Consider the following 26,077-nt stretch of genomic DNA (forward strand, 5'->3'; position numbering starts at 1 on the left):
TGTTTAAATGCACTCTCCAGGACTGTGATGAACAATTTGGGTTCAACAGTGTATCGCCTTGTTTTACTCACAATCAGTACTTTACTACTCTCTCTTCAGCACTTTCATGCAATTTTACCGTCATTGTAGCATTCTTGTAGAAGTTTGGTATATCGATAATCGACTCTGCCAAAACTGCCATTAAATCAATTTAAATAAAATTTTATAAATGCCTCTAAATACCCATCTTTGGTACATACTCCGGGGTATACATCAAGGAAATCTACCATTGAAAATAAATACCCGGGTATTTAACAACACTGGTCTTGAGACACGTGGGGCTAAACGTTAATGTTTTTAGTTCTACTTTTGCATTAGCACTGTCACTAGAACTAACACTAGACGTAGAAATAGAATCATTCAGGTTTAGCCGTCTTGAGACACGTGAGGCTAAACCCTAATGTTTCTAGATCTAGGTCTAGTGTTATTTCTAGTTTTGCATTAACACGGTCACTAGAGCTAACACTAGACGTAGAACTAGAATCATTCGGGTTTAGCCGTCTTATAAGACGTGCGGCTAAACTCGAATGTTTCTAGTTCTAGTGTTAGTTCTAGTTTTGCTTTGCTGCTGTTACTAGAACAAACACTAGACGTAGAACTAGAATCATTCGGGTTTAGCCATCTTGAGAGACGTGCGACTAAACTCGAATGATTCCAGTTCTAGGTCTAGTGTTAGTTCTAGTTTTGCAATATCACTATCACTAGAACTAACACTAGACCTAGAACTGGAATCATTCGGGTTTAGCCGTCTTGAGAGACTGTTCTAAGTCTAATGTTACTTCTAGTTTTAGTTCAATACCTTGAGTTTATATATATTAACGTTAGATTGTTGTGTATTTTTATTGATAAATGATTATTTATGTATTAAGGCGCGAAACTAGCGTGCCCTTATTTACATTTGCAGTTAGATGAGTGACACGTTCGCATTTAAAAATGTATATATTACATTTTCTCTGAAATCTTTGAAATTAACGTATCTAAATTATCTAAAATTGTTAACAAATTGTTATATTTTAAAATCATCTGGAGAATATTTCTTGTTTTTTTATTCTCCGAGAGGCTTAGTGCTTTTCTTACAACATGACGTTCGTGTCTGCGCGAATCTGTTTCGTAACATAATGGTACACGATAATTGAAAATTATATAAGTAATAGGCTTTTCGATCAATAATAATTAGTTATAGAGGGTTTTCATTTCATACAGGGTTTCATTTGGTAATTTCATCCACATCATCAATATGGGGTTAGCAATCAAAGCTAAATTTCATTTAATTTTTGTAGCGCATATCTATTTGATTCTTATCCAAGCAAGTTTGGGAAATGAAAATGATTTTGAGAAAATGTATTCTCCTTGATGCCATCAATTTGTTTATAAAAATATGATGATCCATATCTATTTATATATTTTTTTTTTCTGGGAAATCTCATCTCATTTTCACCGCAAATATCCATACTTGTATAACCCCATTAAAAGTTTATATTCTTTATGACAGTAGGTGCACAACCTATGTTACTATCCTGTAAACAAAGCTAATTCGCATTTTTTGTCGCGCTAGTTAACACTAGACATAACTAGAACTAACACTGTCACTAGAACTAACACTAGACCTAGAACTAGAATCATTCGGGTTTAGCCGTACGTCTCTCAAGACGGCTAAACCCGAATGATTCTAGTTCTAGGTATAGTGCTAGTTCTACATAGTAACAGTACTAGTGTAAAACTAGAACCCCCTATTTAGCCGCACGTTTCTATAGTCGGCTAAATCCGAAGATTCTAGTTCTAGGTATCGTGTTAGTTCCAGTTTTACACTTGGACTGTCACTAGAACTAACATTAGACCTAGAACTAGACACATTAGGGTTTAGCCACGTCTCTCGCGACGTCTAAACCTGAGTGATTCTAGTTCTAAGTCTAATATTAGTTCTACTGACAATACTAGTGCAAAACTATAACACATATTAGTCGGATAAACAAAGCTAATTCGCATTTATTATTTATTTTTTATTAATCGATCATTATTCAATCGGGCTGTCCAAAAAGTATGGTGTGTTATAACTCGGCCATGATTTATCGTTTATTACGGTCTCCATGACAACGCTTCCATTGGAATTCGATTTAAAGAATAAACACTAATTATTAATAAAACAATTTATTAAAAATACAATTTAGAACTTTTTGCAACAAAATTTAATTCATGCAAATGGGAAAAATGTAATAATAATGGACAATGCGTCATAACTCTACACTCTTTTATAGTAAAAAATGTGAATTTTTCACCCTTTAATATTTTCAGCTAAATATGATTCTTCCAAATGGATAAATAAATAATTCAATTTAATCCTCTTGAACAAATCAAATTTCAAAATCAAAATTTTTCACTCGATTTCAAACGTCAAATCAACCAATTCCCTTCCTCTTTCTCTTCCTCCTGGTACTGATGTCGTTCCAATATCGATCACCACCTGTAGGGGGTCCCTTCGACGGTTCCATGACCGTTGGTGCGCATGTCTCTCGCAAAAACCGCCCCTAAGTTCTGCGCCCGTTTTGTACAAAGCCGATGTGTGTCTAGTTTGTCTGCCAGTCATTCCGTTAAATTTCGCGCAAAATGATCGCCTATGACACCGCCACTGCCACCGTATGGTGTTAAAATTAACAAAGTTACAGGGGTTAAAAGTTGATGGGGATGTAGTGAAAGGGTCGGTTGTCGGTTTTTCGGAATGGGTTAGGGTAAAAAGATGCAGTGTAAAGACAAGAAACAACCGTCGAAACGGCTTCTTGGGTAAGCCGATAACCCCTGGGTGCCTATTTTTGTGATTTTTTCCCTGTTCTTTGGTATGACGTTAAGGGAAGGGAGGTGGTTAGATGTTTCTGTTAGCCATGCACCTGGATATGCTATTTTTAGGATGTTACTACCTAAAAAGTCATTGCGGTTTATTTTTTCTTTGTATTGTGATTAAAATTTATCATGATACATGAAGAAACAGACTTTGATTTGGTAAATTAATTTCTACACAAACAAATCGATTAAGATCCATTCCCAACAAATGCGAATTTAAATATTCCATCAAGATCAATTGAAAATGAGAAACTTTAAAATGATGAGAACTTTTTTGGAAGTGTTTTTTTAATAGGTTGAGTTTTATAAATTCCCTTTAAAAAAATTACGATGATCGTCAAAATACACTTTGATCTCTGATGTTAATTTAAACTTTTTAATGATTTTTTTGTAATGATTCTTTAATTTAATTCGTTATTATCGTTTTTAGGGACGTGAGGACTGTCGTTTTGCAAAAAGGCAATTCCGGCCTCGGATTTAACATCGTCGGCGGCGAGGATGGCGAAGGAATCTTCATATCGTTTATACTCGCCGGGGGTCCCGCCGATTTAAGCGGCGAATTAAAACGAGGAGATCAAATTTTAAGCGTTAACGGGGTTAATTTAAGGAACGCTACTCATGAAGAGGCTGCATTAGCACTCAAGGTAAAAAATTAAAATCTAATTAATGAAATTAAAATAAATAGGTTATTGGTTTTTCTTATGACATTTTTTTTCATACATTTTTTGTGACAAGGTGAACCGTATGAGGTTAAACAATTGTTTTACGAGCGACGCGACTGTATCAGATTCAAGGATACGGTTTTGGTTGAGGTCTACCGACATCGTTTTTCCTTTTTAACGGCATACGATGTACTACACGATTCCTTTTCTGACTATAATAACTTTTACGACCCGGAAAGGTTTCTAATCTTGTTTCAAAAGATATGAGTTTAAAGAATCATATTAAATTACTGTCATAAGTTTCACGCAGAATCGGTTATAATTTGATTTAAATTTAGTTCAAAGTTTTTGAATTGGTCTTTTTTTTGCGCAGGGTACTAATCAAACCGTAACAATAGTTGTCCAGTACAGACCTGAAGAATATAATCGGTTCGAAGCGAAAATACACGATTTGAAACAGCAATTAGCACAGCAAGTTACTGGGACACTTATGAAGACTACACAAAAGAAATCTTTATATGTTAGGTAAGTTAATTAAAAATTTAAAAAGTAAAATGGTTTTGAAAGGAGTTAAAAAGCTTTCTTAATATTTTATCAACTTTCTCTACAACATTAAAATATTCTTTTATTTAAATTGATTCTAAATGATGTAATTATTTATTTAATCTTATTAATTGATTTTTTAGGGCACTGTTCGATTATGATCCCTTAAAAGATGATGGTCTTCCAAGTAGAGGTTTGGCTTTCCAGTATGGGGATATTTTGCACGTGACGAATGCAAGCGATGATGAATGGTGGCAAGCGCGGAGAGTACTTAATACGGGGGATGAACAGGGAATGGGAATTGTCCCCTCGAAGCGGAGGTGGGAACGGAAACAACGGGCAAGAGATAGGTCTGTTAAATTTCAAGGACATACTCCAGCAATTTTAGAAAAAGTAAGATGATTTTTTCATTCTTTTTCATTTCACTGATTATTTAAATATAAACTTTACAAGATGCTACATTTAACAATATACTTACACTAACATTAAGGAGTAATAAGCCATAATGAAAATATTTTTAGATGAATTAAGTTATGTAAATAGTAACTAATTCATAGTGATAACTCAAGTTTTGATTGGTTGTTGTACCAGCAATAACTGTATCTCATATAAAACCTGGTAAACCTCGCTGTGGTCACAGTTATGGATTGTCAAATTAAAAGTATATAGCTGTTATAAGTGAAAAGTAATTCCAGAAGAAAGCTGTGGTCACAAGACATTGTTTGTAGATTGAATGAAACGGTTTTTTAATGGATCAGGTTTATATAACCGCTTATCTTCGGAATTTATGTTAGCTAATAATCATTAGCTTTTTTTAAGTACAAATTTAACTGTTCTTGAAACTCAGTTTTATGAGCTATACTACTTAAGTTTATTTTCATTTTTATTTTATCGCTTTCAAGTCTAGTGGGAAAAGAGATAATCACTTGAGACGTTCTAGCATAAAAATGATTTTATCTACAACTATTGAATTATCGGATTACATGCATTACCCATGACTGACAAAGTGTTGAATAATGAAGCCATTATTCCACAGTTCTGACACGGCCTACTAATCAAAAAATAAAATGTTAACAGAAATGACAGCTTTCTTATATTGAGGTTATGTCTGAAATGTCTATCAAGTTTTTTTTTTTGATTTTTTTTTCAAAATTAAATAGTTGTAGATAAAGTATAGTATTCAACTTGCGTACAATGGATGTTACCCACTCAGATTACAACACTCGCTCGCTTCGCTCGCTCGTATTGCAACTTCTTCTTCGTGGGTAACAGCCGCCATTATACGCTTGTTGAATAATATACTATTATTTAATAAAGAGAAATTAAGAAAGCACATCATTAGTTACCCAGATAAAGAGTGTACCTAGTCATGCAAAATTACCGGAAATTTAAGAAAATGTAATTTTACCATAATATTATACCCATATTGTATACATTTTAGATATACATAGGTACTGTATCACTTTTTAACGTTTATTCATGAAATGATTTTAAGTCGTAATTTGTTATTTTAAATATATTTATAACAAAATATGCGTATACAGGGTGATTCACATAAGAACCGACACAAAGCAGGGACATGTAGAGGACAATAAATTAAGATGATTTAACGCAACTTATCTCAATGCCAAGTTGTACCTCTGAGGAGTTATAGGCTTTCAAAGTTGGATCTTAAATTTTTAAAACATTGAATATCTTCGTAATACATTAAGCTAGAAAAACCAAATTTGGTATACGTTATGAGTGTACCGAGGGTATTAATTGGTAGCAAGTTGAGACCAATTGAGGCATTTCAAAGGGTTGATTAAGGGTGACGGTTCCCTAAATTTTGGCAGATTTTTTTAACCTTTTTGTGGATTTACTACATTATTACCTCATTTCATGTGGAATTTAATTCTAAAACTTTTTTTACTCTTACTATTTTTTAAAAAACATTGTCGTTTTCATAAAAAACTCAAAAAACTAAAGACGCGTATCTTGTTAATGCTACTTAAAATCATCGAAAATTCAGTAGTCGGCTGTGAAATTGTACGTAATTTGAGGAATAAACTGTTTATTATGAACTAAAAAGACCTCATCCATAAACAAATTTAGTTTAGGCATAATAATTTTCTAGTGATAAAGAGAAAATCCCCAAAATCTCAAAATTTAGACTTTTGGTTTTAAAATTGATCATAACTCAAGGATGAAAGGTGATGGAGAAAAGTTTTTTTTAGAAATAAATTGTTTATTATGAACTAAAAAAACAATTTCATAAACAAATTTAGTTTAGGTATAATGATTTTTTAGTGATAAAGAAAAAATCACCAAAATGTTAAAATTGAGTACTTTTGGTATTAAAATAGATCATAACTCAAAAATTAAAGGTGATGGAGAAAAGTTTATTTGAAATAAATTGTTTATTATGAACTAAAAGGACATTACTCGTAAACAGATTTGGTTTAGTTATAATGATTTTCTAATGATAAAAAGAGAAAATCATCGAAATATCAAAATTGAGTACTTTTGGTATTAAAATTGATCATAACTCAAGGATGAAAGGTGATGGAGAAAAGTTTTTTAGGAATATGTTGTTTATTGTCAACTAAGAAGACGTCATCCATAAACAAATTTAGTTTAGATGTAATGATTTTCAGGTGATAAAGAGAAAATTCCCAAAATGTCAAAATTGGGTACTTTTGGTGTTAAAATCGATCATAACTCATGAATGAAAGGTGATGGAGAAAAGATAGAGAAAACCTTGTCGTCAAATAACTTTATAACCTATTTGTCAAGTTTGACTTACAATTTCATAGCCGACTACTAAATTTTCTCTTATTTTAAGTAACATTACGAAATACGTGTCTTTAGTTATTTAAGTTTTTTGTGAAAGCGACATAGTTTTTAAAAAAATAATAAGAGTAAGAAAAGTTTTAGAATTAAATTCTACATAAAATGAAGTAGTAATGTATTAAATCCGCCAAAAGGTTAAAAAAATTTGTTAAAATTTAGGATACCATCACCCTTAATCAACCCTATGAAATGCCTCAATTGAGTTCAATTTGCTATCAATTAATACCCTTGGTACACTCATAACGTATACCAAATTTGGTTTTTCTAGCTTAATGTATTACGAAGATATTGACTTTTTAAAAATTTAAGACTCAACTTTGAAGGCCTATAACTCCTGAGGTGTACAACTTAGTATAGAGGTAAGTTACGTTAAATCATCTTAATTTATTGTCCTCTATATGTCCCTGCTCTGTGTCGGTTCTTATGTGAATCACCCTGTATAATAAGAAGTATGTCATAAAATTTTCATTTCTCAATCAGTACTGAAAGTGGTAGATTATCTTCATACTCATATTCATCCTCATCTCTGACGAAGTTATCAGTAGCACTTCTACTGTCCACCTTATCATTATCGTCCATATGTTCTTCTGCGCTTTCTTCCTCTTGACGTGTTTTCTTATTAATTAAATTGTGGTTGTTTGATATATACAGGGTGTTTCTGTAAGTTTTGGCATAATATTAATCGCAAGTACTTGAGTGAAAAAAATTTTTTTTTCTATATTATACACAGCACAATTGTATAACACACCTAGTAAATACATATTTACTTATTACTTTATAATTACTTACTTATTTTTAACACCAAATTAAACTAGATAATGTTTTGCAGCTTTTCCCAGTGGTCTGCTTTACCCATAATATAGATAAATATTGTCGGATTTTTACTGTTTTAAGACCAAAACACAAAAACGCGCCCACTGCGATACGCAGAACACACGTTTAGGTTATTATTGTTTTTGTTATAATTCCGCACTATTGCTCGCGTTTGAATCGATTCGGGCGCTAGGACACTGAATCGAACAGCTTCATCCTCTGAAGGCAACGCAGGACATCCTCGTTGTCGAGAAGTTGGATGGCCTCGATGTTGGGATGATCGTGCATTCTCTTCTCATGTTTAGATGCGAATGATGCAATTTCTGATAACACCGATGCTACTTTCAAGTCGCGATGGAGGTCGGTGTTTGTTATATACCAGGCTGCATTCACTATGCACCTTAGTACTTTGTTCTGGAATCTTTGAATCAGACTTGCATTTGTCTTGCAGGTACAACCCCACAGTTGGATTCCGTATGTCCATTTTGATTTTAATACTTGCTTGTATATTAGCAACTTGTTTCTTAGTGATAGCGTTGATTTTCTGCCAATAAGCCAATATAGGTGTCTAAATTTGATATCAAGTTCCTCACGTTTCTAAAAGCCTCTTTCATTTTGAAATTATTTCTACTCTTACAAATTTTTGATTAGACGCATTGTTTTCAAGTTATTCACAAAAAGATTTAAGTTCGTTTAAAAGAAATCTGTCAAATTATTACTCAACTTCGCATGAAATCTGGATTTTTTTCAGTATAATAGTTTTTCAGCATTTCTCAAATTAATGGTTATCTGTAAAAAGTACTTTTTTTTAAATCGCAGCATCAATAGTACATTTTTCCATCATAGTATGGCAACACTGTATTTTTAACGGATGATCAGCAATTTTAAGTTTGTGTACTCTCAACAAATGGATGGATACAATTGGTGTTCATGTACGACATGCCAAAACGTACCTTTGGACATTCTGAAATGTCTAAACTGTTGCTATCAACAGTGTACTAGCAGTAAAACGATCTGCCACAAAATTCAAAATATTTTCTTCTATTTCTATCTTAAATTTCCTGTCTCACGTAAATATCTTTCGATATTTAGAAATGTTTTTTTATCAGGTTGTCTTTATTTACAATTTGTTTCTATAGGCACCTACGATTAATGAAAACATTCTAAGAGTGAAAGTAATTTTTAAATGATAGAAAATTTAAGGGTTTATGATATAATAAAAAAGTTTTAAAGAAATAACCTTTGGCAACACTCTGTATAGATTGATCCCGTGGTTCGATATTTCCAATAGTGATCTTAAACGATTTCTTATGATAAAATTGCGCTATTTGCCAAATTTAATCTTTCTAAAACAAACCATATTAAAAATATTGAAGAAAATCTTAGCCATTTATGGGTTTAGATCAAAATTTTTTACACGAATTGTCATTTTCACTCTAGTATTTGTGATTAAAATTATGCCACGACTTACAGAAACACTCTGTATGTGACCTTACCAACTCTTTCAACGGTCAGTCGATTCGTTCTTCTTTGACTGTGAATAAATCCTTGCCTATAAATAACCGATTCCTGGCCACCACGTAACTAAATTTGATTTTTCACTAGAGATGACGAACTCTTTTGCAAAGAAACCGCTTCTCACTTTGTATTCAGTAAGTTCAGTAATTATGTTTTCAGGATTATTATGCCTCTGAAAACTTTTAGTTATTTCAAAAATAAATATTGTGGCAATCAAATTTTGTTCTGGCCTTAAATATTGTCCTCTATTTGCTGTTTCCAATAAATTAGCAGCTAAATGTATCGGTTTTATCGATTTATTCATTCTTGACATTAAAATACTTTAAATTGTGCCCTGCTCATCTTGAAATATCGATGTTGATAATAATTGTCGTGATAATAGCAACTTCTATTTCCAAAAAGGTGTCAAATAACTTTGATATTGTAGGAGCATTTGTTTCAAAATATTTAATTCTAGTCCCAAATTGGTTTTAATACGTGGTACATTATGAAAATCTGCTCAAAAAAACTGTTATCCAATAAACAGCTTCTTGTTGTTTTTTTTTAATGTTATTTTTGCATCTGGATCAACTGCTAAGATTTGGAGAGCAGCATATTTTGTATTCAAAAAACTTTTTAGCCATTTAATAAAAGAAAACCACCTTGTTTTTACAGGCATTTTTAATGAAACATATTTGTTTTGTTTGTCTAACTAAATTTTCTCGATTGAAGTGTTTTCTCACTGTCTTCTTAAACTCGTTCAACCTTTTCTAATTTCAAAATATTCTGGACCAAAAGGTATATACACCCATAATTAATGATATGTTTATATTTATTGAAAATTATTTCTCTTGCTTTTTTTATATTCGCTCCATTGTCTGTCACAATCGCAAGAAAGCGATTAACGCCTACATCCTGTATGATTTTCTCAATTTGGCTTGCCAAGAAAGTTGCTAAATGTTTATATTTTGTGTGTACTGTTTTATAAAAAACCGGCAATGGGGTATTTACAACATAATTGGAGATCGAATCGTTTCTACAATTCGACCATTATTTTTGAGTTAACACACTCTTTAACCCTTTCATACTCAACATTCAAGAGTGGATTTCATAACATGTATCGAGTGGGTGGCTTATAAGCACATCTTTTGGTAAAAAGCCGTTTTGAGAAACGTGCGGCTAAATCCGAATGTTTCTAGTTTTCGGTCTAGTGTTATTTCTAGTTTTAATTGTTGTGCAGCACTAGACCAAGAACTAGAATCATTCGGGTTTAGCCGTCTTAAAAGACGTACGGCTATACCCAAAGGTTTCTAGTTCTAAGCCTAATGTTAGTTCTAGTGACAGTGCAAGTGTAAAACTAGAACTAACACTATACCTAGAACTGCTACTATTAAGCCATATCAAAGGACGTCACCTTTTCCAAGTAAAACTTTTTTTTGCAAAACTATCCAATGCCTGTACTATTAAACTATGTTACATTTTATGTGGGACAGTGCTAGTAGTTTCGTAACTATGGTTACTGCATTGCGAGTTATATCAGTCTTGCCCATGGCAGTGTTATTTCTTGAGTTGAAGCTCCTCCTTTTTACACTAAAAATTTGTTTTTCCATGAGTTCATCTCAATAACTTTTTTTGCCATGTTGAACCAACTGATCGCACCAAGTCCTACTTCTGCCAAAGCCAACATGCAAACCAATCTTAGTATGACTCTGGTCATCTCAATGTCAGCCTGAGGTTATTTATCGGAATCTTGAGCACTCGAATTGAAATAATTGTACATGTACGATAATTATCGTACGTTTGGCAACACCAAGGTCCGTTGAGTATTGGTTATAAGGTTATCCAACTCGAATAACTTGACGTTGGCGGGGTGAGGTGGGAAACGTGACGTCATTGGAGGAAAAATATAACATACTATGATATAATATAAATTTAATATAATATAATAATAATATTTATGTTAATAATTATTTAAAAATTAAACAAGTGTTATTAATCTCAAGAAATAAAGAGTTTTTGTTGGTTTACGTTAATAAATAAAAACAGAAATGACAATTCTTCCAATGACGTCACAACAAGACCTTTGTCTATAGGCCTTTGCGGAGGGGATACGTTCATAACAACAGCGTTCATAGGGAGTTGGATAACCTTATACAGTATGTTTACTCAACGGACCTTGGGCAACACTGATGCGTTCATACATGCACATTTTCAACTCGTCACTATCCCTTGGTATTCCCCGATTTCCTTGATATTACAGACATCCTCAGACATCATAGAGCGATTTTAACTGAACTCTTGGACGATAGATGTCTCTTATTAGAGGGTTACCTTACGAGTAATATTACGGTAACTTAGCAGGTAATATTACTTAAATTATCGGTAATATCACTTTTTACATCACTAAGTGTACCCCTAGTTTGAAGTGATTAAGCTTTACAAAAAGACGTTAAAACTCTTTTCCTAAAATGTGTAGGGGTAAAAATTTGTTGTAGATGTGGTTCGAAGCTCCCAATTTAATTTTTATCATGAGAGATCATTTTGATTTTGATTAATTAGAAAATATATATACTGTGTAATGATGGGTGATTGAAACTAATTGAATGAATTATTTGATAACGTTTAATTTCGAATTTTGTAGCAATTTTTTAAATGAACTTTTTGCTTAACTTTTAGCAATCAACTTTAGATAGGAAAAAGAAAAACTTTTCATTCAGCCGGAAGTTCCCGTTTATGAAGAGTAAGGACGACAAGTCGGAAGACGGTTCGGACCAGGAACGTAAGTTAATCAATTTAACGTAAATTCAAAAATAAAAACAAATTGCACATTTTTTAAGGTACACTTGATACACGAATAATACTTGTAATAATAATATAAATACGTTTCTAAATTTTTTTCTTTTATAATTTATTTATTAGTCGTTTTTTTGGTTTATTTCGACCTGTAGATTCCCAATGTACTACCCCTAACGCCATAGATTCCGATTCAAACCCATCATGTAAGTATTTTTTTTTAAATTAATTAATTATCTAAAATATTTCGTCAATTTTTGTGAATAAGAAACCAAGTTTCTTTTTTTTGTGTACATTTATTGTACAAAATGTATAATGTAAATACTCATTAATTTAAATCTTTGTACAGATTTTTTATTTTATCATTTTTGATCCTACTAAACATTATTAACAAAAAAAATATTTGAGATGATAATTTAAATCTACTAATTTTTTGTGTAAATCTGAAATGTATTAATCTTTATTAATTTTTTAAACGGATTTTTCACACAAAATGATTACATTACACAAAAAAGAACATACACATGTTTGATGTTTGAAAAAAAAACGCTAAATAAAAGAACCCAGGGCGTGTCTGTCACTGTTGTATTATTGTTGCAGCTTTCATGCTGTGCTATACTCAAGAAGACGCCAACGCCGAAGGTACAGTATCCGTTAGTTCGTATCGAATTAAAATAAAAAAAACGAAAATATCTTAATAATGATAATTTAGAAGAAAAAATTAAGATCGTTTTCGAATCTTCTGTTTTGATATTAATCTCATTTCAAAATTAAAAACTCACTCCACTGAAAAGCATTACAGTACTAAAAAACCATCGTTATCATATCAAAAAGAAATGAACAAATTCAAAAAAGAGAGCGTTGTGTTTTTTGGTTTACTACATTGAATTCTTTTTGTTTTCGCTTTGTTCTCTGTGTACCGAAAATGCAGGCGAAATATTGTATCGCGTAGAACTGCCTTATATGGAAGAGATCACGTTAATTTATCTGGAGAATAATGATAATACAGACGACTATAGTAAGTGTTAGTGTTTGTGGTTGCATGCGAAAAAAAAAACAATTTTAAAAATTTAATACGGGTTGAGGGCCTATTTGCGCCTTTTCTTATTTTATTTTTTGTATCAATACGTTTTTTTTTTATTTCTCTTATTTTTCTAAATAGATTTTGGATTTTCTTTAACTTTTTTTGGATTATTGATTTTTCGCCCACTAAGTGTTTAGTTTTTCGAGCACATTTATTTTATTTTTTATTCGAATTTTTTGATGGAATGAATTTTGTGATTTAATTAACAATTTTTCATTCCACTTTATACTTTTTTTATAGTTTATCTTTTTTTTTATGAAATTCTGATGTTAAATTAACCCTGCGAGCTTTTATGCATACTAAAAAAAAATGAACTTATCAAAGTTAGAAGTTTTTTGCCCTCTTGAATTAATTATGGAATGCTGTTTTAATATTAAGAAAAAACGAAACACATTTTGTTTGAGGTCATTTTAATGACAGTATTAAAAAAATTACTTCTCATCACGAGGCATATTCTATTTTTCTTTTTTTTTGTTTCTGAAATCGATAAATTAATATCGATTATTTCTGCCAAATTCTCTCTCCATGTTGTCTTGAACTTTCCGCCCTTCGCCTTATTGTGTGGCACTCATTCCATGATTCTTTTAGACAATCTGTGTGTCAGTTCTCATTAGCACAATCAATCAGTGTACTACTCTACCGGGAATTTCATATAACTCGCAATATATAAATGCAGTAACCATTATAGCTTAATAGTACTAGTTCTAGGTCTAGCGTTAATTCTAGTTTTACACTAGCACTGTTGCTATGCAGAACTAACACTATACCTAGAACTAAAATCAGTTGGGTTTAGCCGCATGTCTCTAAAGGCGGCTAAACCCGAATGATTCTAGTTCTAGGTATAGTGTTAGTTCTAGTTTTGCACTAGCACTATTACTATGTACGTAATATACAGTGCTAGACCAAGAACTAGAATCATTCGGGTTTAACAATTTTAAGAGACGCACGGCTAAACCCGAAACTTTCTAGTTCTAGATATAGTGTTAGTTCTAGTTTTGTACTAGCACTATTACTATGTAGAACTAACACTATACCTAGAACTAGAATCATTTGGGTTTAGCCGCACGTCTCTAAAGACGGCTAAACCCGAATGATTCTACTTCTAGGTATAGTGTTAGTTCTAGTTTTACACTTGCACTATCACTAGAACTAACATTAGACCTAGAACTTGAAACATTTGGGTTTAGCCACACGTCTCTTAAGACGGCTAAACCCGAATGATTCTAGTTCTTGGTCTAACACTGCACAACAATTAAAACAAGAACTAACACTATACCTAAAACTAGAATCATTCGGATTTAGCCGTCTTTAAAGACGTGCGGCTAAACCCAAATGATTCTAGTTCTAGGTATAGTGTTAGTTCTAGTTTTGCACTAGCACTGTTACTATGTAGAACTAACTTGTTTTAATTGTTGTTCAGTGCTAGACTAAGAACTAGAATCATTCGGGTTTAGCCGTTTTAAGAAACGTACGGCTAAACCCAAATGTTTCTAGTTCTAGGTCTAATGTTAGTTCTAGTGACAGTGCAAGTGTAAAACTAGAACTAACACTATACCTAAAACTAGAAAGTTTCGGGTTTAGCCATGCGTCTCTTAAAATTGCTAAACCTGAATGATTCAAGTTCTTGGTCTAGTACTGTACATTACGTACATAGTAATAGTACTAGTGCAAAACTAGAACTAACACTATACCTAGAACTAGAATCATTCGGGTTTAGCCATCTTTAGAGACGTGCGGCTAAACCCAAATGATTCTAGTTCTAGGTATAGTGTTAGTTCTACATAGTAATAGTGCTAGTGCAAAACTAGAACTAACACCATACCTAGAACTAGAAAGTTTCGGGTTTAGCCGTGCGTCACTTAAAATTGCTAAACCCGAATGATTCTAGTTCTTGGTCTAGCAATGTACATTACGTACATAGTAATAGTGCTAGTGCAAAACTAGAACTAACACTATACCTAGCACTAGAATCAATCGGGTTTAGCCGTCTTTAAAGACATGCGGCTAAACCCAACTGATTCTAGTTCTAGGTATACTGTTAGTCCTGCATAGTAACAGTGCTAGTCTAAAACTAGAACTAACACTAGACCTACAACTAGAAACATTCGGGTTTAGCAAACATTTCAACATTAATGTTAGTTCCAGTTTTAGTTCAATAAAAATATGCAACATATTGATATTTTATGCTAACTAGTGCTACCTACTACCCATCTTAAGAGAGGTACGGCTAAACGGAATGTTTTATGGGCAGTACAATTTCAGACTTTTTCTAGGAGTTCAAAATTTAGCCAGAATTCATCCAGACATTTTCTTGTCTAGACCTCAAGGATACCAAAACTTTGTGAATCCAAATACATAGCGTATTACGAGTCGCACCTATCTCACTTGAATCTAACTTAAGAAGCAACCTCGGCCGATTTCGATGACGTTGGTAGTCACATTTACGTGGAAGTTACATTCGCACCATTTAAGTCTTTTTATTTCGATTGTTTCTAATGTACTTATGTCAATTCCAACTTCTTGCATGATATCAACATTATTAACTTTATCTTTCCTTGTCTTTTTGCAGCACCTTCCCATAACTTTGCTCTGTAAGTTCCAACACTTTCGGTACTTCTTTTAATATCGAGTAATACAAAATACTATATTGCATCAAGACGTTTCCTATCGTTTTCAATCTTCATCATTGTGGTAATATATAACTGTGAATTTTGTTTAATCTTTAAATTAGAATAATGTTTATAAATTATTTACAATTTAACATCAATGTTTCGTTTTTTCTTAAATATTCTCCAAGAACCCAGTTTTTTTTTGTATTTTTTGTGGCATATTGGCTCCCCCTTTAATAATTAGCGATTATTAGTCTGCTCTCTTTTAAAACGAGACTTAGAGAATGCCAGAAACTATGCGAGATGCGATTTATTTTTTTCTTAGGAACTAGAGGAAATAGAATTTTGATTATTGAATTATTACACCCAATTATTTCGTTGTTACCAGTAAGTAGGTGTCCGTATCTTTTTGATATTTTTTTCTTCAGATGAGTTTCTTTTATAAATTATTAACTAATTATTAACTAATTCTAATTATTAAATATTCAAAAAAATAATTTATTAAAGAAACGAATTTTTGGTTTGAAAATTTAAATGAACATATTCTTTTTTCTTACGTTTAATTTGCAAGTTAGCAACTTTTTTTATTTTTACTATTTAATTTTTTTAACTACATTACATATTTTGTAATTTGAACATTTCTAAGTGGAACCAATCGCTTTTTTTTGGTTTTGTTATCACATTTTTTAAACTGTAAATATCAAAAAAAAAAATATATATAAAAAACTATTTCTATAAAAAAATAATTTCTAAAAATAACTATTAATTATTATTCATAACATTTTAAACAAAACTAAAATATAACCGATTGATTTCACAAAAATAATAATCTACTTTATACTTTTAACAATCATTCTCATTTCATCTTAATGATTAAAATCGGTTATGTTTATGGTTATAAAAGATTAATTTAAAAACAATAATGAAATTAAAAAATATCAACAATTAGAATTAGTAGAACCCCTTTGATTAATTTTTAGAAAGTTTGAACAAAAACCTGCTCGCCACCCGTGCGTAGAAATGCTCTTTATCCCCTTCTGTACTCCCCCCACACACGTTGGATTGGGTTTCCGTATTTAAATAGAGCAAAATTGGCCGAAGTAGGTCTGTTTCTGAATTGGCTTTTATTTAGAGATTTTTGTGGCGTAGCAGTTTACAACTTAAAAAAATACAACATCCGAATTCTTATATTGTATTAAATCACCAAAATCCTCAATTTATTATTAATTTTTCTGTTTTCTGGTTATATTTTTTTGCATTGTTAATTCTATTTTACAGCTAACGACGAGTGCGTTCTATCATACGAACCAGTTCAACAGATGCAAATCGCTTATACACGACCAGTTATCGTTTTGGGACCTCTCAAGGATCGTATCAATGATGATCTTATATCGGAATTTCCAGAGAAATTTGGTAGTTGTGTACCACGTAAGTAAATAAATTTAATATTTTATCAACAATTTATAATTAAAAATAAAATATTGAAGAAAATACAAAAGCAAATAGAAAGAAATAGAAAATAAGACAGAAACAGATTTATAATAAATGACGAACATCTCACTTAAATTATCAACAAGGAAACTTTGTTTGCTCGTTAAACATTCTTATACATTGAAAAACTTCGTTCCACTTCTGCTGAAGTTATAGGTGCAAATCTAAATGCCAGTGCTTCACTAACAGTGTATTTATTGTTATTGAAAAACCATGATTTTTTTAAATAACCATAGCTATTTTTTTCTTTACTAAGTTAGCAGCTTCACTGTTTATTCCATTAATTGAGTCCTGAGCTTGTGTAACTACTTCAACCTGTGCAGAAAGCGGAAGCACAGGTGTTTCCAATGTTTTTATTGATGCACTAAGGAAGCCATAATTTGACGAATCAATGAAAATCAAATCTGATTTTATTAAATTGTCATGTAGTAGGCCGCATTTTGATTGACATAGCGTCCTCTTCATCGGATGCATCAAACACATTCCCAATTAATTCGAAGTTAGTGACATAGTGACGAGAGTAAAATCTGCTGTAATTCGTTTTATCAAGCACTGCTGTATTTAAAAAGAAATTTTGTGTAGCAGTCAACTCATCATGATCCAAAATACTGTCATTATTGACATCTGCAAGAAGCGATCGTTGATGGATTTCTGTATTTGGTCTAATCTATAGTGTTTTTGTAAAATTCCTTAACATAGTTTGTGGGAAGAGTACTTTCTAAAGGTACTTTATACACTGTGTATGATTCTAGGAACGATACTAATTTTTTGTTGCGCATTTTATATAGAGGTATATCAGCGGAAATTAGTGTGCTACAAAGATCTTGTTCAAAGTGAATATCTTTTGACTTGGATGTGGAACATTCAGCAAAAAAAGCTTGAGTAGTTTTCTTCTCATGATTTCTTTTCCAGTTCTATGTGTTTTAAACATGCTAGATGTTGATTTACCGAGGATATTTTCTTGGCTGATACATATTTGTTGGACACTGGAACTTATTAGAATCTTATTGCAAAATATTTGATTGAAGATATGCATTTATTTTGAAAAATGTTATACAGTGTTTCCCCGGATTGTATCCCCGTAAGGTATAATTGACGATAAATTTTTGAATTCATATTCCATCTTTTGCAATTAAAGTTTGGATGTCATAAAATGAAATATAACCAAGTTTTACGTCAAGTATCCTCAAAGTACCAAAGTTAACGCAAGAAGTTAACTGTTGCAGGTAAAGTGGTCTTTCTGTTGATTAAGATAAAATGTTTGTTATGTTAAATTATAGCAATATGCCGAATTTTATTTATTTAGCATTCAAAAGAAAAAATGAGTTTTTTCTTGAAAATTTTTTTCTAATATTGCGTTTTACAATAAAAACAAATGATCTGAGTGAACTAACAATTATCATTTGATAACTTAGCTTTAACCTATCGTCAAATATTAATTGATTTGAAAACAAAAAGTTGAAACTATTATTAAAGAAATTCCGTTGGACTATATTAGAAAAAGTTATAAACAATGTCGGAAAAGGGTTGAATTATGTGTTAGTGTTGGTGGTGGTATCATTGAATAAGCTTTTATGTTAATTTAGTTACATTTTGATTTTATATCCTAAATTAATAAAATTCGGCATATCCCTATAATTTAACATAACAAACATTTTATCTTAATCAACTTTTGCTGTACATTGCTCAGAAAAACCACTTTACCTGCAACGGTTAACAAACTTCTTGCGTTAACTTTGGTACTTTGAGGTCGTTTGACGTAAAACTTGGTTATATTTCGTTTTATGACATCCAGACTTTAATTATAAAAGATGGAATTTGAATTCAAAAATGTATCGTCAATTATACCTTACGGGGACACAATTCGGAGACATACTGTATTGTTCGCCAATATGCAACATATAATATGCTCGTATAGATAAAATAAGCAAAAATATGCTCTAACAAATACGGCTCAAAATTCATAGCTTAAAATCAAAATAACTCGAAAACTGTAATGTTTCTAAAATTTAGTTTCTTAGCAACAAAAAAAATGTCTTATTGTCTCACGACTCCACTCTCAGAATCACAACGGCATTATCGCAAAGTAACACTCTACCTCCAGAATCAGATACAAACCTGCAACAAACTTTATAAAGAATATACAATTCGGACAGACCCGCTCGCGTTGGAAGCTCAAACTCAACTCCCCTTGTTTTGTTATTTTCTGAACAACCTAATTTTTTTAATATCCTTAGATATTATTAAATGTACTAACGCCAGCTCTTGCTAATATCATCACAGTACCAATAACTTTTATGAAAGTCAACATGTTTTTTTATGTACAATTAAAAAGTGTAATAAAAACTAAAGCATTTCATTTAAAATAACGAAGTCATCTTAAAAATATTTTAGATCGAAGTTCCGAATGAACAACTCATGTTACCAACATTCGAAAATTGCTACGAATAGTGGAACCTAAAAAAGTTCTAACGAACAAGTTACCTGAGACATCCTGTATACATTAGTAAAATTGTAAATACCGCCGAGTTTCATACAATTTTTGTAATGCAGAACGATTCGACAACGTTTCAATTTCCTCAACATCACTATCCTTCTCTTCATCATCTCGTTCGCATGTCTCTTTATTCAGGACTGTAGCGGCAATTTCGTCATCTGTTAAAAATTCCGAAGTTGCCACATTTTTATCACAGTTTATAGGTTTATAAAAACTTTTGGGGGTGATTCTTTAGGCAATTTTAAGGGTACTTTGATATATGCACTATGGGCGACTTCGGCTCCCCTAAGGAGCTACACCCCTCCAAAAACGGCGGAAAATTTTGGTTCATATGAAAGTACCCTTAAAATTGCCTAAAGGATCACCCCCTGAAGTTTTGGCACGTCATTCAGACCTGTATACGTACTTTATACGTACAGTTCTGTTCAAATATAATGCGAAAAGAGCCGCTCGTAGAGGCATAAAATTGTACTAGAAACGACCTACGTTCACGAGGCATTCAATCCAGGTTTTACCTGCTAGTGTTGTAAAAGTTCCGAACGGGGTAATGTGATTTATGGCCAAGATGACTGAATCACAAAGAAAAATTAAGAAAATAAATAAGTATAAGCAATCCATTTACTTTACACAATTCCTGAAGTATATGAAAATAATTACTGTATTACTTTGGTAATACAGTGGAACGATAAGTCGAACCTCATAAGAAATGAAAATTATATATTGATAGTAAGTTATATATAAACTATATACTGAAATATATCGCAAACCATTTTAATATAATAAAATCAAAATAATAAAATATAATACTCCTATATAACAAGAAATATAATATATTATTATACAAACTATTATAAATATTATATTACTATTATATAATATATTATTATACAAATTATACAAACAAATTATTATACATATAAAATATAATAAATATTATAATAATCTAATTGGGGAGAATTTTATAAGGTCCATTATACCATCAAATATTATCAGTATTTTGTATAATACTCATTATTCTCTATGCAACATTGTAATTTGGTGGACATCGAATTTACTACTCTTTCGCATACATCTTTGCCGTGAAACAATTCCCACACAACTGTAATGTTGCGGCGCAGATTATCCACGTTGCGAATCGGAAAGTTGGCATTTTTATTGAACTGTTTTTCCACAAAAGCCCATAGATTTTCGATTGGGTTAAGATCAGGTGACTGCGCTGGCCAGTGACTGCGCAGAATTAAATCCTTGATAATTGTGGTCGTTGTAAATGGATTGGCGGTGACGTATTCAGCAATTCACCTTCATTGTTGAGCATTATTAAGAATAAGTCTTCGGCCTGATCTAGATGTTGTAAGGCCAACTTTCCCGTTTTCTTCAAATCTTACTGATAAGCCTACACGTTCGGCAATTTCCCGTTTATCTATTCCTTTTTGATGAAGTGTAATAATTGCTCGCCTCGTAGTCAAACCTGACTCTCGTTGACCAGGAACACGAGGCATGTTGTGTTTATGAAATCGGAGAAATTTGAATGCACGTAATTTTGATATTGAATAATTAATTCTATTTAAAACTTGAAGGAGAGTTTCATAAAGCTTTATTTATAAGTTTTATATTATATTAATTATATTACTGAGATTTTTATCTGACGTTTTATTTATAGAAATACTCTAAAATCATTTATTAGAGCAACATATAAAAAATCGTATATTTGTTGTTCTTAAAAATATCAAAAGATTTTAAAATAAAATAAAATTAACACATTTAAAAAAAGGGTGATTCATTTCGGCCCACTTCAAACTGGGACGGTTTTACCTGGGTTAAGGAAGAGGGTAACTTTAGTCTCAGAAATCGAATTGAATAGAAACAAAAGATATCTCCGTCTTCTTCCAGTACCAGCATCATGTCGGAGCTAACAGCGGACGATTCGCATTAAATCTGAACAGAGCTGTACGCCTTGTGTAAGATTCATTTCGGCGGTACCAATACAACTTTTAGAAATAAACTGTGTAAGTTTCACGTCGTCTTCTTCATTAAACATTTCTGCTTCATTGTTAACAGAGAATCCGGCTTTTTTGAAGCAATTTTTAATCGTGGACTCGGTGATCATTTACCACTTTAATAGAAGATTAGCGTCTATTTCTTGCACAATTTTCAATAAAACAGATTATCGGTAACGATTTTTGAGAGAATGAATTATCCACTGGTCCACTGGCTGACGTTCACTGCTTGTATTCGGTGACATAAAGATCAACTGGATCGAATTTAAGTTAGGGATTTTTGGATGAGTAGGGCAGTTATCAACAGAGCCGCGACGTTTCGGGCTGTTGATGTCACCATCTGTATAAAACGGTTATAGGGATTATAGGCAGTAGTAACATGCTTCTATCGAACACATCGATGTGCCGCAACGTAACGATACTGGTTGAATGCTGGCCCATGTAAGATTTGGAGGGGTTCTCCGCGGTGCAGCGTTCAATACGTGTTTGGCTGATTGTCCGACTAATACTCAGCCAGTGGCGTGGTATACTATATGTGGCGTGATGACGAAGGAGACGAGCCGCCAATGACTTGCCCGACAACGTGTCGCGGCTCTGGTTATCAACTAACAAGGCCATTTTACGTTTTTTCTTAGTTAATTCCATATCCCATTAATATTTTTTGTGATTCCCCGGTAGATAAGAAAAATATCATGGCGCCATCTTTTAAAAAATAGTAGAATCAAACCTGTCGTAGGTATTTCGCTCAGGAATTCCCTCGAAAATAGGTAAGCGTTCGTTATAACCGTTATTGAAGTGGTTCTTCAATAATAATTAGTTCGTTATAATTGCATTCGTTATAGGCAAATTTATTTAGATTATCTTAAATAGATACCGGAAGATCGTTATAACCGAGTTACGCTGTATTTCCTAATTGAAATTGTGAAATAATAGTTGCCTATCCATGTGTGACGTCACGAACGGGTCTTCGAGCTATGCACCTGTTCCCGGGCTGTAGTAGTTTTCTTAGATTTTCCGCTTTTCTTATGGCCCATCAGGGTGTAGCCTGGTGCTATGGATCGTAGGGTCGAATGATTCTTTTTGTTGTAGAGTTTTCAGCCCTTGTTTCCACAGCGTAAATCATAACAGGTCTCACGCAAGTCTTGTATATGCTGATTTTATTTTATGTGGTCATGTGGTTGTTTCGACATATTATATCTCGCAAATAGCTTTAAATTGAAATAAATTATTTAAATGTGTTTTTTATTTTAATAATATTAAAATTCTTATTTTTCTAGATACTACGAGACCTAAAAGAGAATATGAAGTGGACGGTAGAGATTATCATTTCGTCGCATCACGAGAACAAATGGAAAAAGATATCCAAAATCACTTATTTATAGAAGCCGGGCAATACAATGATAATTTATATGGAACATCAGTGGCATCTGTTCGTGAAGTAGCCGATAAGGGTAAACACTGTATTTTAGATGTAAGCGGAAATGCAATCAAACGGTTACAAGTAGCGCAATTATATCCAATTGCAATATTTATTAAACCTAAATCGGTCGAGTCAATACTGTAAGTTTCAGCTAACAATTTTTTTTTTAAATCACGATTTATTTGTATTTCATGATTTTAGTGAGATGAATAAAAGAATGACTGAAGATCAAGCGAAAAAAACGTTTGAAAGAGCTTTAAAAATGGAACAAGAATTTGGAGAATATTTTACAGGTAAATACATTAATATAACATAACAAATAATATAAAAATCGAATTTTAGCGGTTGTTCAAGGAGATACACCAGAAGATATTTACGCTCAAGTAAAAGATGTTATTGCACAACAATCGGGCCCATCGATATGGGTACCGACGAAAGAAAAGCTGTGACGCTTAGCCCCTGCGGTGTGGACGGTTCCTCAAATGACGCGTCACCACTGAAATTAATAATTATTGATAATGAAGTTAATGAAAGAAACGCAAAATGGCGCGAAGATGCTTGCAGGTGGGAAAACAGTAATTAATAATCTCAAAGGCCCGCTCCTCCCCTATTAAAAAAAAAAAAAACAAAAATAGTTCTCGTCTCTATCTCCTCTCTCTATCTCTAACATTCTCTATTTGTATCTTGGAGATGCGTCGGATTCGGTAAAAACAAATTTAAATTAAATGAAATTTGTTATTTAAGGAAAACAAATTATTGCTCCCCTCATAAATTAATTAGTGCTCTCTCTTTGGTATTTGTATACTACCATGTTTTGATGCATTTTGATTAAATTGTTGGGAGTTGAAAAAAGCAGCGATTTAAAAGAAATGCGAAAACCCCTGGAACATGGCAGTGGTATGCCTAAAAATATAGTAATAGAGAGCCGAAATTATTTAAAGCGACTATCCTTTTCAAAAAATGATATACTCGAGAGTAAAAAGCAACAATCGTTTAAATTAAATTTTAAAAAAAAGGTACTTTAAATTAAACTAAGAGATGAAAATAATAGGCAAATGTTGATTAAAACCGAGCAGAGTTTTAGCCGTAATAGTTTTATCCATGTGTTTTTTGTAGTGTATGTATATTTGAATTATATAAGAGATTTCCCTGCCAATATTTAATATTATAAATATATATATTAACGATTGATTATATAAATGAGTAAAGAAAGTATAAAAATTGATTAATAATATGCGACGCGAATGTCCATACTATTATTATTATTACTATTATTATTATCGTCGACGATGAGATGATGTACATACACACTTAAAATTTATCTATGTGTAGCGAATCAGAAGAAAGAAATGTTATTGTTATTTGAGATAAAAGTTGTGACCTAACTTATTTGAGTTAATAAAGAAATTTTACTAATAAACTTGGTTATTAGTTCATTCTTTATCTCCCTAATCTGGTCCGATCACAACCTCATTTATATATCCTTCAATCCTTAAACATTTCAGTTTTTATGGCAAAAATAGACTATAGTACAAAAACAAATAGTAACAGCAAATACTATAGATAATAATACGTGCAACTTCATGCATTTTGACGCAATTTCGACGAATCTGTTAATCAGTGCCAGTTTTATTGGCTTGAATTGTAATAAACGACTTGTAAACTCTGCTACGACTTATTTTTGGAGAAACAAAGATTGAAATAATATGAATTAAAACGCCATTTTAATTGTGAGAAATTTTTTTTAATTTTATATTTTTGCTTTTGAGCAGTAATTTATCGATAGAATCGTTAAATTTGTTTACATAGGCTTTGATAAGTACATTAAAATATTTTTTAAAATATTCTATTATTACATTTGATAATTTTAACATTCTCTTAGTTCACCGAGAGAACATAACCTAGAAATTGTGACAGAGAGATTTTTTATTGGTGAAAATTTTATCTTAAACCGTTTTGTTTGCTTCCAAAAGTATCAATTATTATAGTTCAGCTCCTAAAGCACATTTTTCATCCATCTTTTGAGGTTTTAACGTTATTTTGAGGAAGAAATCCTTGATTTAAATTTGAATTTTTCTAACTTTACTCATTGTTGAAATTTGGCGTGTACTCCAATGTATGTCTGAAAACAAGAAAAGACAACGTTGAATACGAAGTTTTATTACGTTTCATAAAGGAATAAGGGAGAAATCAACGAAAAAAAGAATTTAATTTTGAAGGTTAATTCCGAGAAAAATCAAGAGATGACGCTAGTTTCGAAGCAAGAATTTTGAATTTTGAAAAGGGCGCGAAGCTAAGAGCCAATCAGAAACGAGGAAAAAACAGTTGGAGTGCCGGGGTATATAAGGAGATCGCGAACAGGGAGTGAAAGAGTCGTCGTCTGACCAGCGTTGAATCCACGTCGTCAGATAGAAGAAATTTTGAATCTCGAGAGATAACAACAAAAATTTAAGATAATTTTTTAAAGTCAAATCAACTTACGATATTAAAATAAAAAGAGAATCATCCTACAACCTATGCCGAGAACTACTGATACTTCTTCGAGATCATCCAAGACCCTATTTCCGAAGAACAAGCAGTTCAATTTCCCGTAAGAAGAATCCTGTAGACAATCCAGAAAATTAGTTAGTGCCCAGAACACAAGAGACAATCCATAATCCAGATACCACATTGAACTCCAATCCTTTCTTTTTCGCAGTGAGTCGGATGATAATTTTATTTTCTTATTTAACATAACCTACAAAAAGAAAAATCAAAGAATCAAACTCGAAGAACAACTCACAAGAGTTTCCTATAATTTTGATCAATACTTACTTGTGGGTAAAGATTTATTAGTTTTCTGGAATAACGTTCATTTATTTAACTATTTTTCTTCAACGAGTTTGATGACAACTTAAGACGTCGGCCATTTGTTATTTTCAAAGAACGGTTCTAACGAGTTTTATCCCAAGGTTTAAATATAAGT

At 32.0% G+C, this 26,077-nt stretch overlaps 1 protein-coding gene and 1 long non-coding RNA gene across 13 annotated transcripts in view; one reads left to right on the forward strand and one right to left on the reverse strand.

The window, feature by feature from the left end:
* LOC111418340 (discs large 1) overlaps nucleotides 1-24,532 on the forward strand; it is a 439,942-nt gene extending 415,410 nt beyond the window's left edge. For 8 of the 12 annotated variants that reach the window (XM_071194892.1, XM_071194889.1, XM_071194886.1 and 5 more), the window contains 11 exons: nucleotides 3,305-3,518; nucleotides 3,910-4,061; nucleotides 4,223-4,472; nucleotides 11,898-12,000; nucleotides 12,170-12,220; nucleotides 12,615-12,656; nucleotides 12,946-13,032; nucleotides 16,986-17,135; nucleotides 22,970-23,252; nucleotides 23,314-23,405; nucleotides 23,455-24,532. In XM_071194892.1, coding sequence (XP_071050993.1) covers nucleotides 3,305-3,518; nucleotides 3,910-4,061; nucleotides 4,223-4,472; nucleotides 11,898-12,000; nucleotides 12,170-12,220; nucleotides 12,615-12,656; nucleotides 12,946-13,032; nucleotides 16,986-17,135; nucleotides 22,970-23,252; nucleotides 23,314-23,405; nucleotides 23,455-23,561 — 1,531 coding nt within the window. In that variant the 3' untranslated portion in view covers nucleotides 23,562-24,532. The remainder of the gene's footprint in view (nucleotides 1-3,304; nucleotides 3,519-3,909; nucleotides 4,062-4,222; nucleotides 4,473-11,897; nucleotides 12,001-12,169; nucleotides 12,221-12,614; nucleotides 12,657-12,945; nucleotides 13,033-16,985; nucleotides 17,136-22,969; nucleotides 23,253-23,313; nucleotides 23,406-23,454) is intronic. The other 4 variants (XM_071194887.1, XM_071194888.1, XM_071194891.1 and 1 more) reach the window with 4 other exon arrangements.
* Nucleotides 24,533-24,834: 302 nt separating this feature from the next.
* Nucleotides 24,835-26,077, reverse strand: LOC111417715 (uncharacterized). The gene is made up of 3 exons (XR_011639955.1): nucleotides 25,927-26,077; nucleotides 25,594-25,849; nucleotides 24,835-25,234 (listed from the first exon to the last, which is right to left on the reverse strand). It is a non-coding gene; the product is annotated as an uncharacterized lncRNA (long non-coding RNA).

Source organism: Onthophagus taurus, chromosome 3, assembly GCF_036711975.1.
Source record: "Onthophagus taurus isolate NC chromosome 3, IU_Otau_3.0, whole genome shotgun sequence".
NCBI lineage: Eukaryota > Metazoa > Arthropoda > Insecta > Coleoptera > Scarabaeidae > Onthophagus > Onthophagus taurus.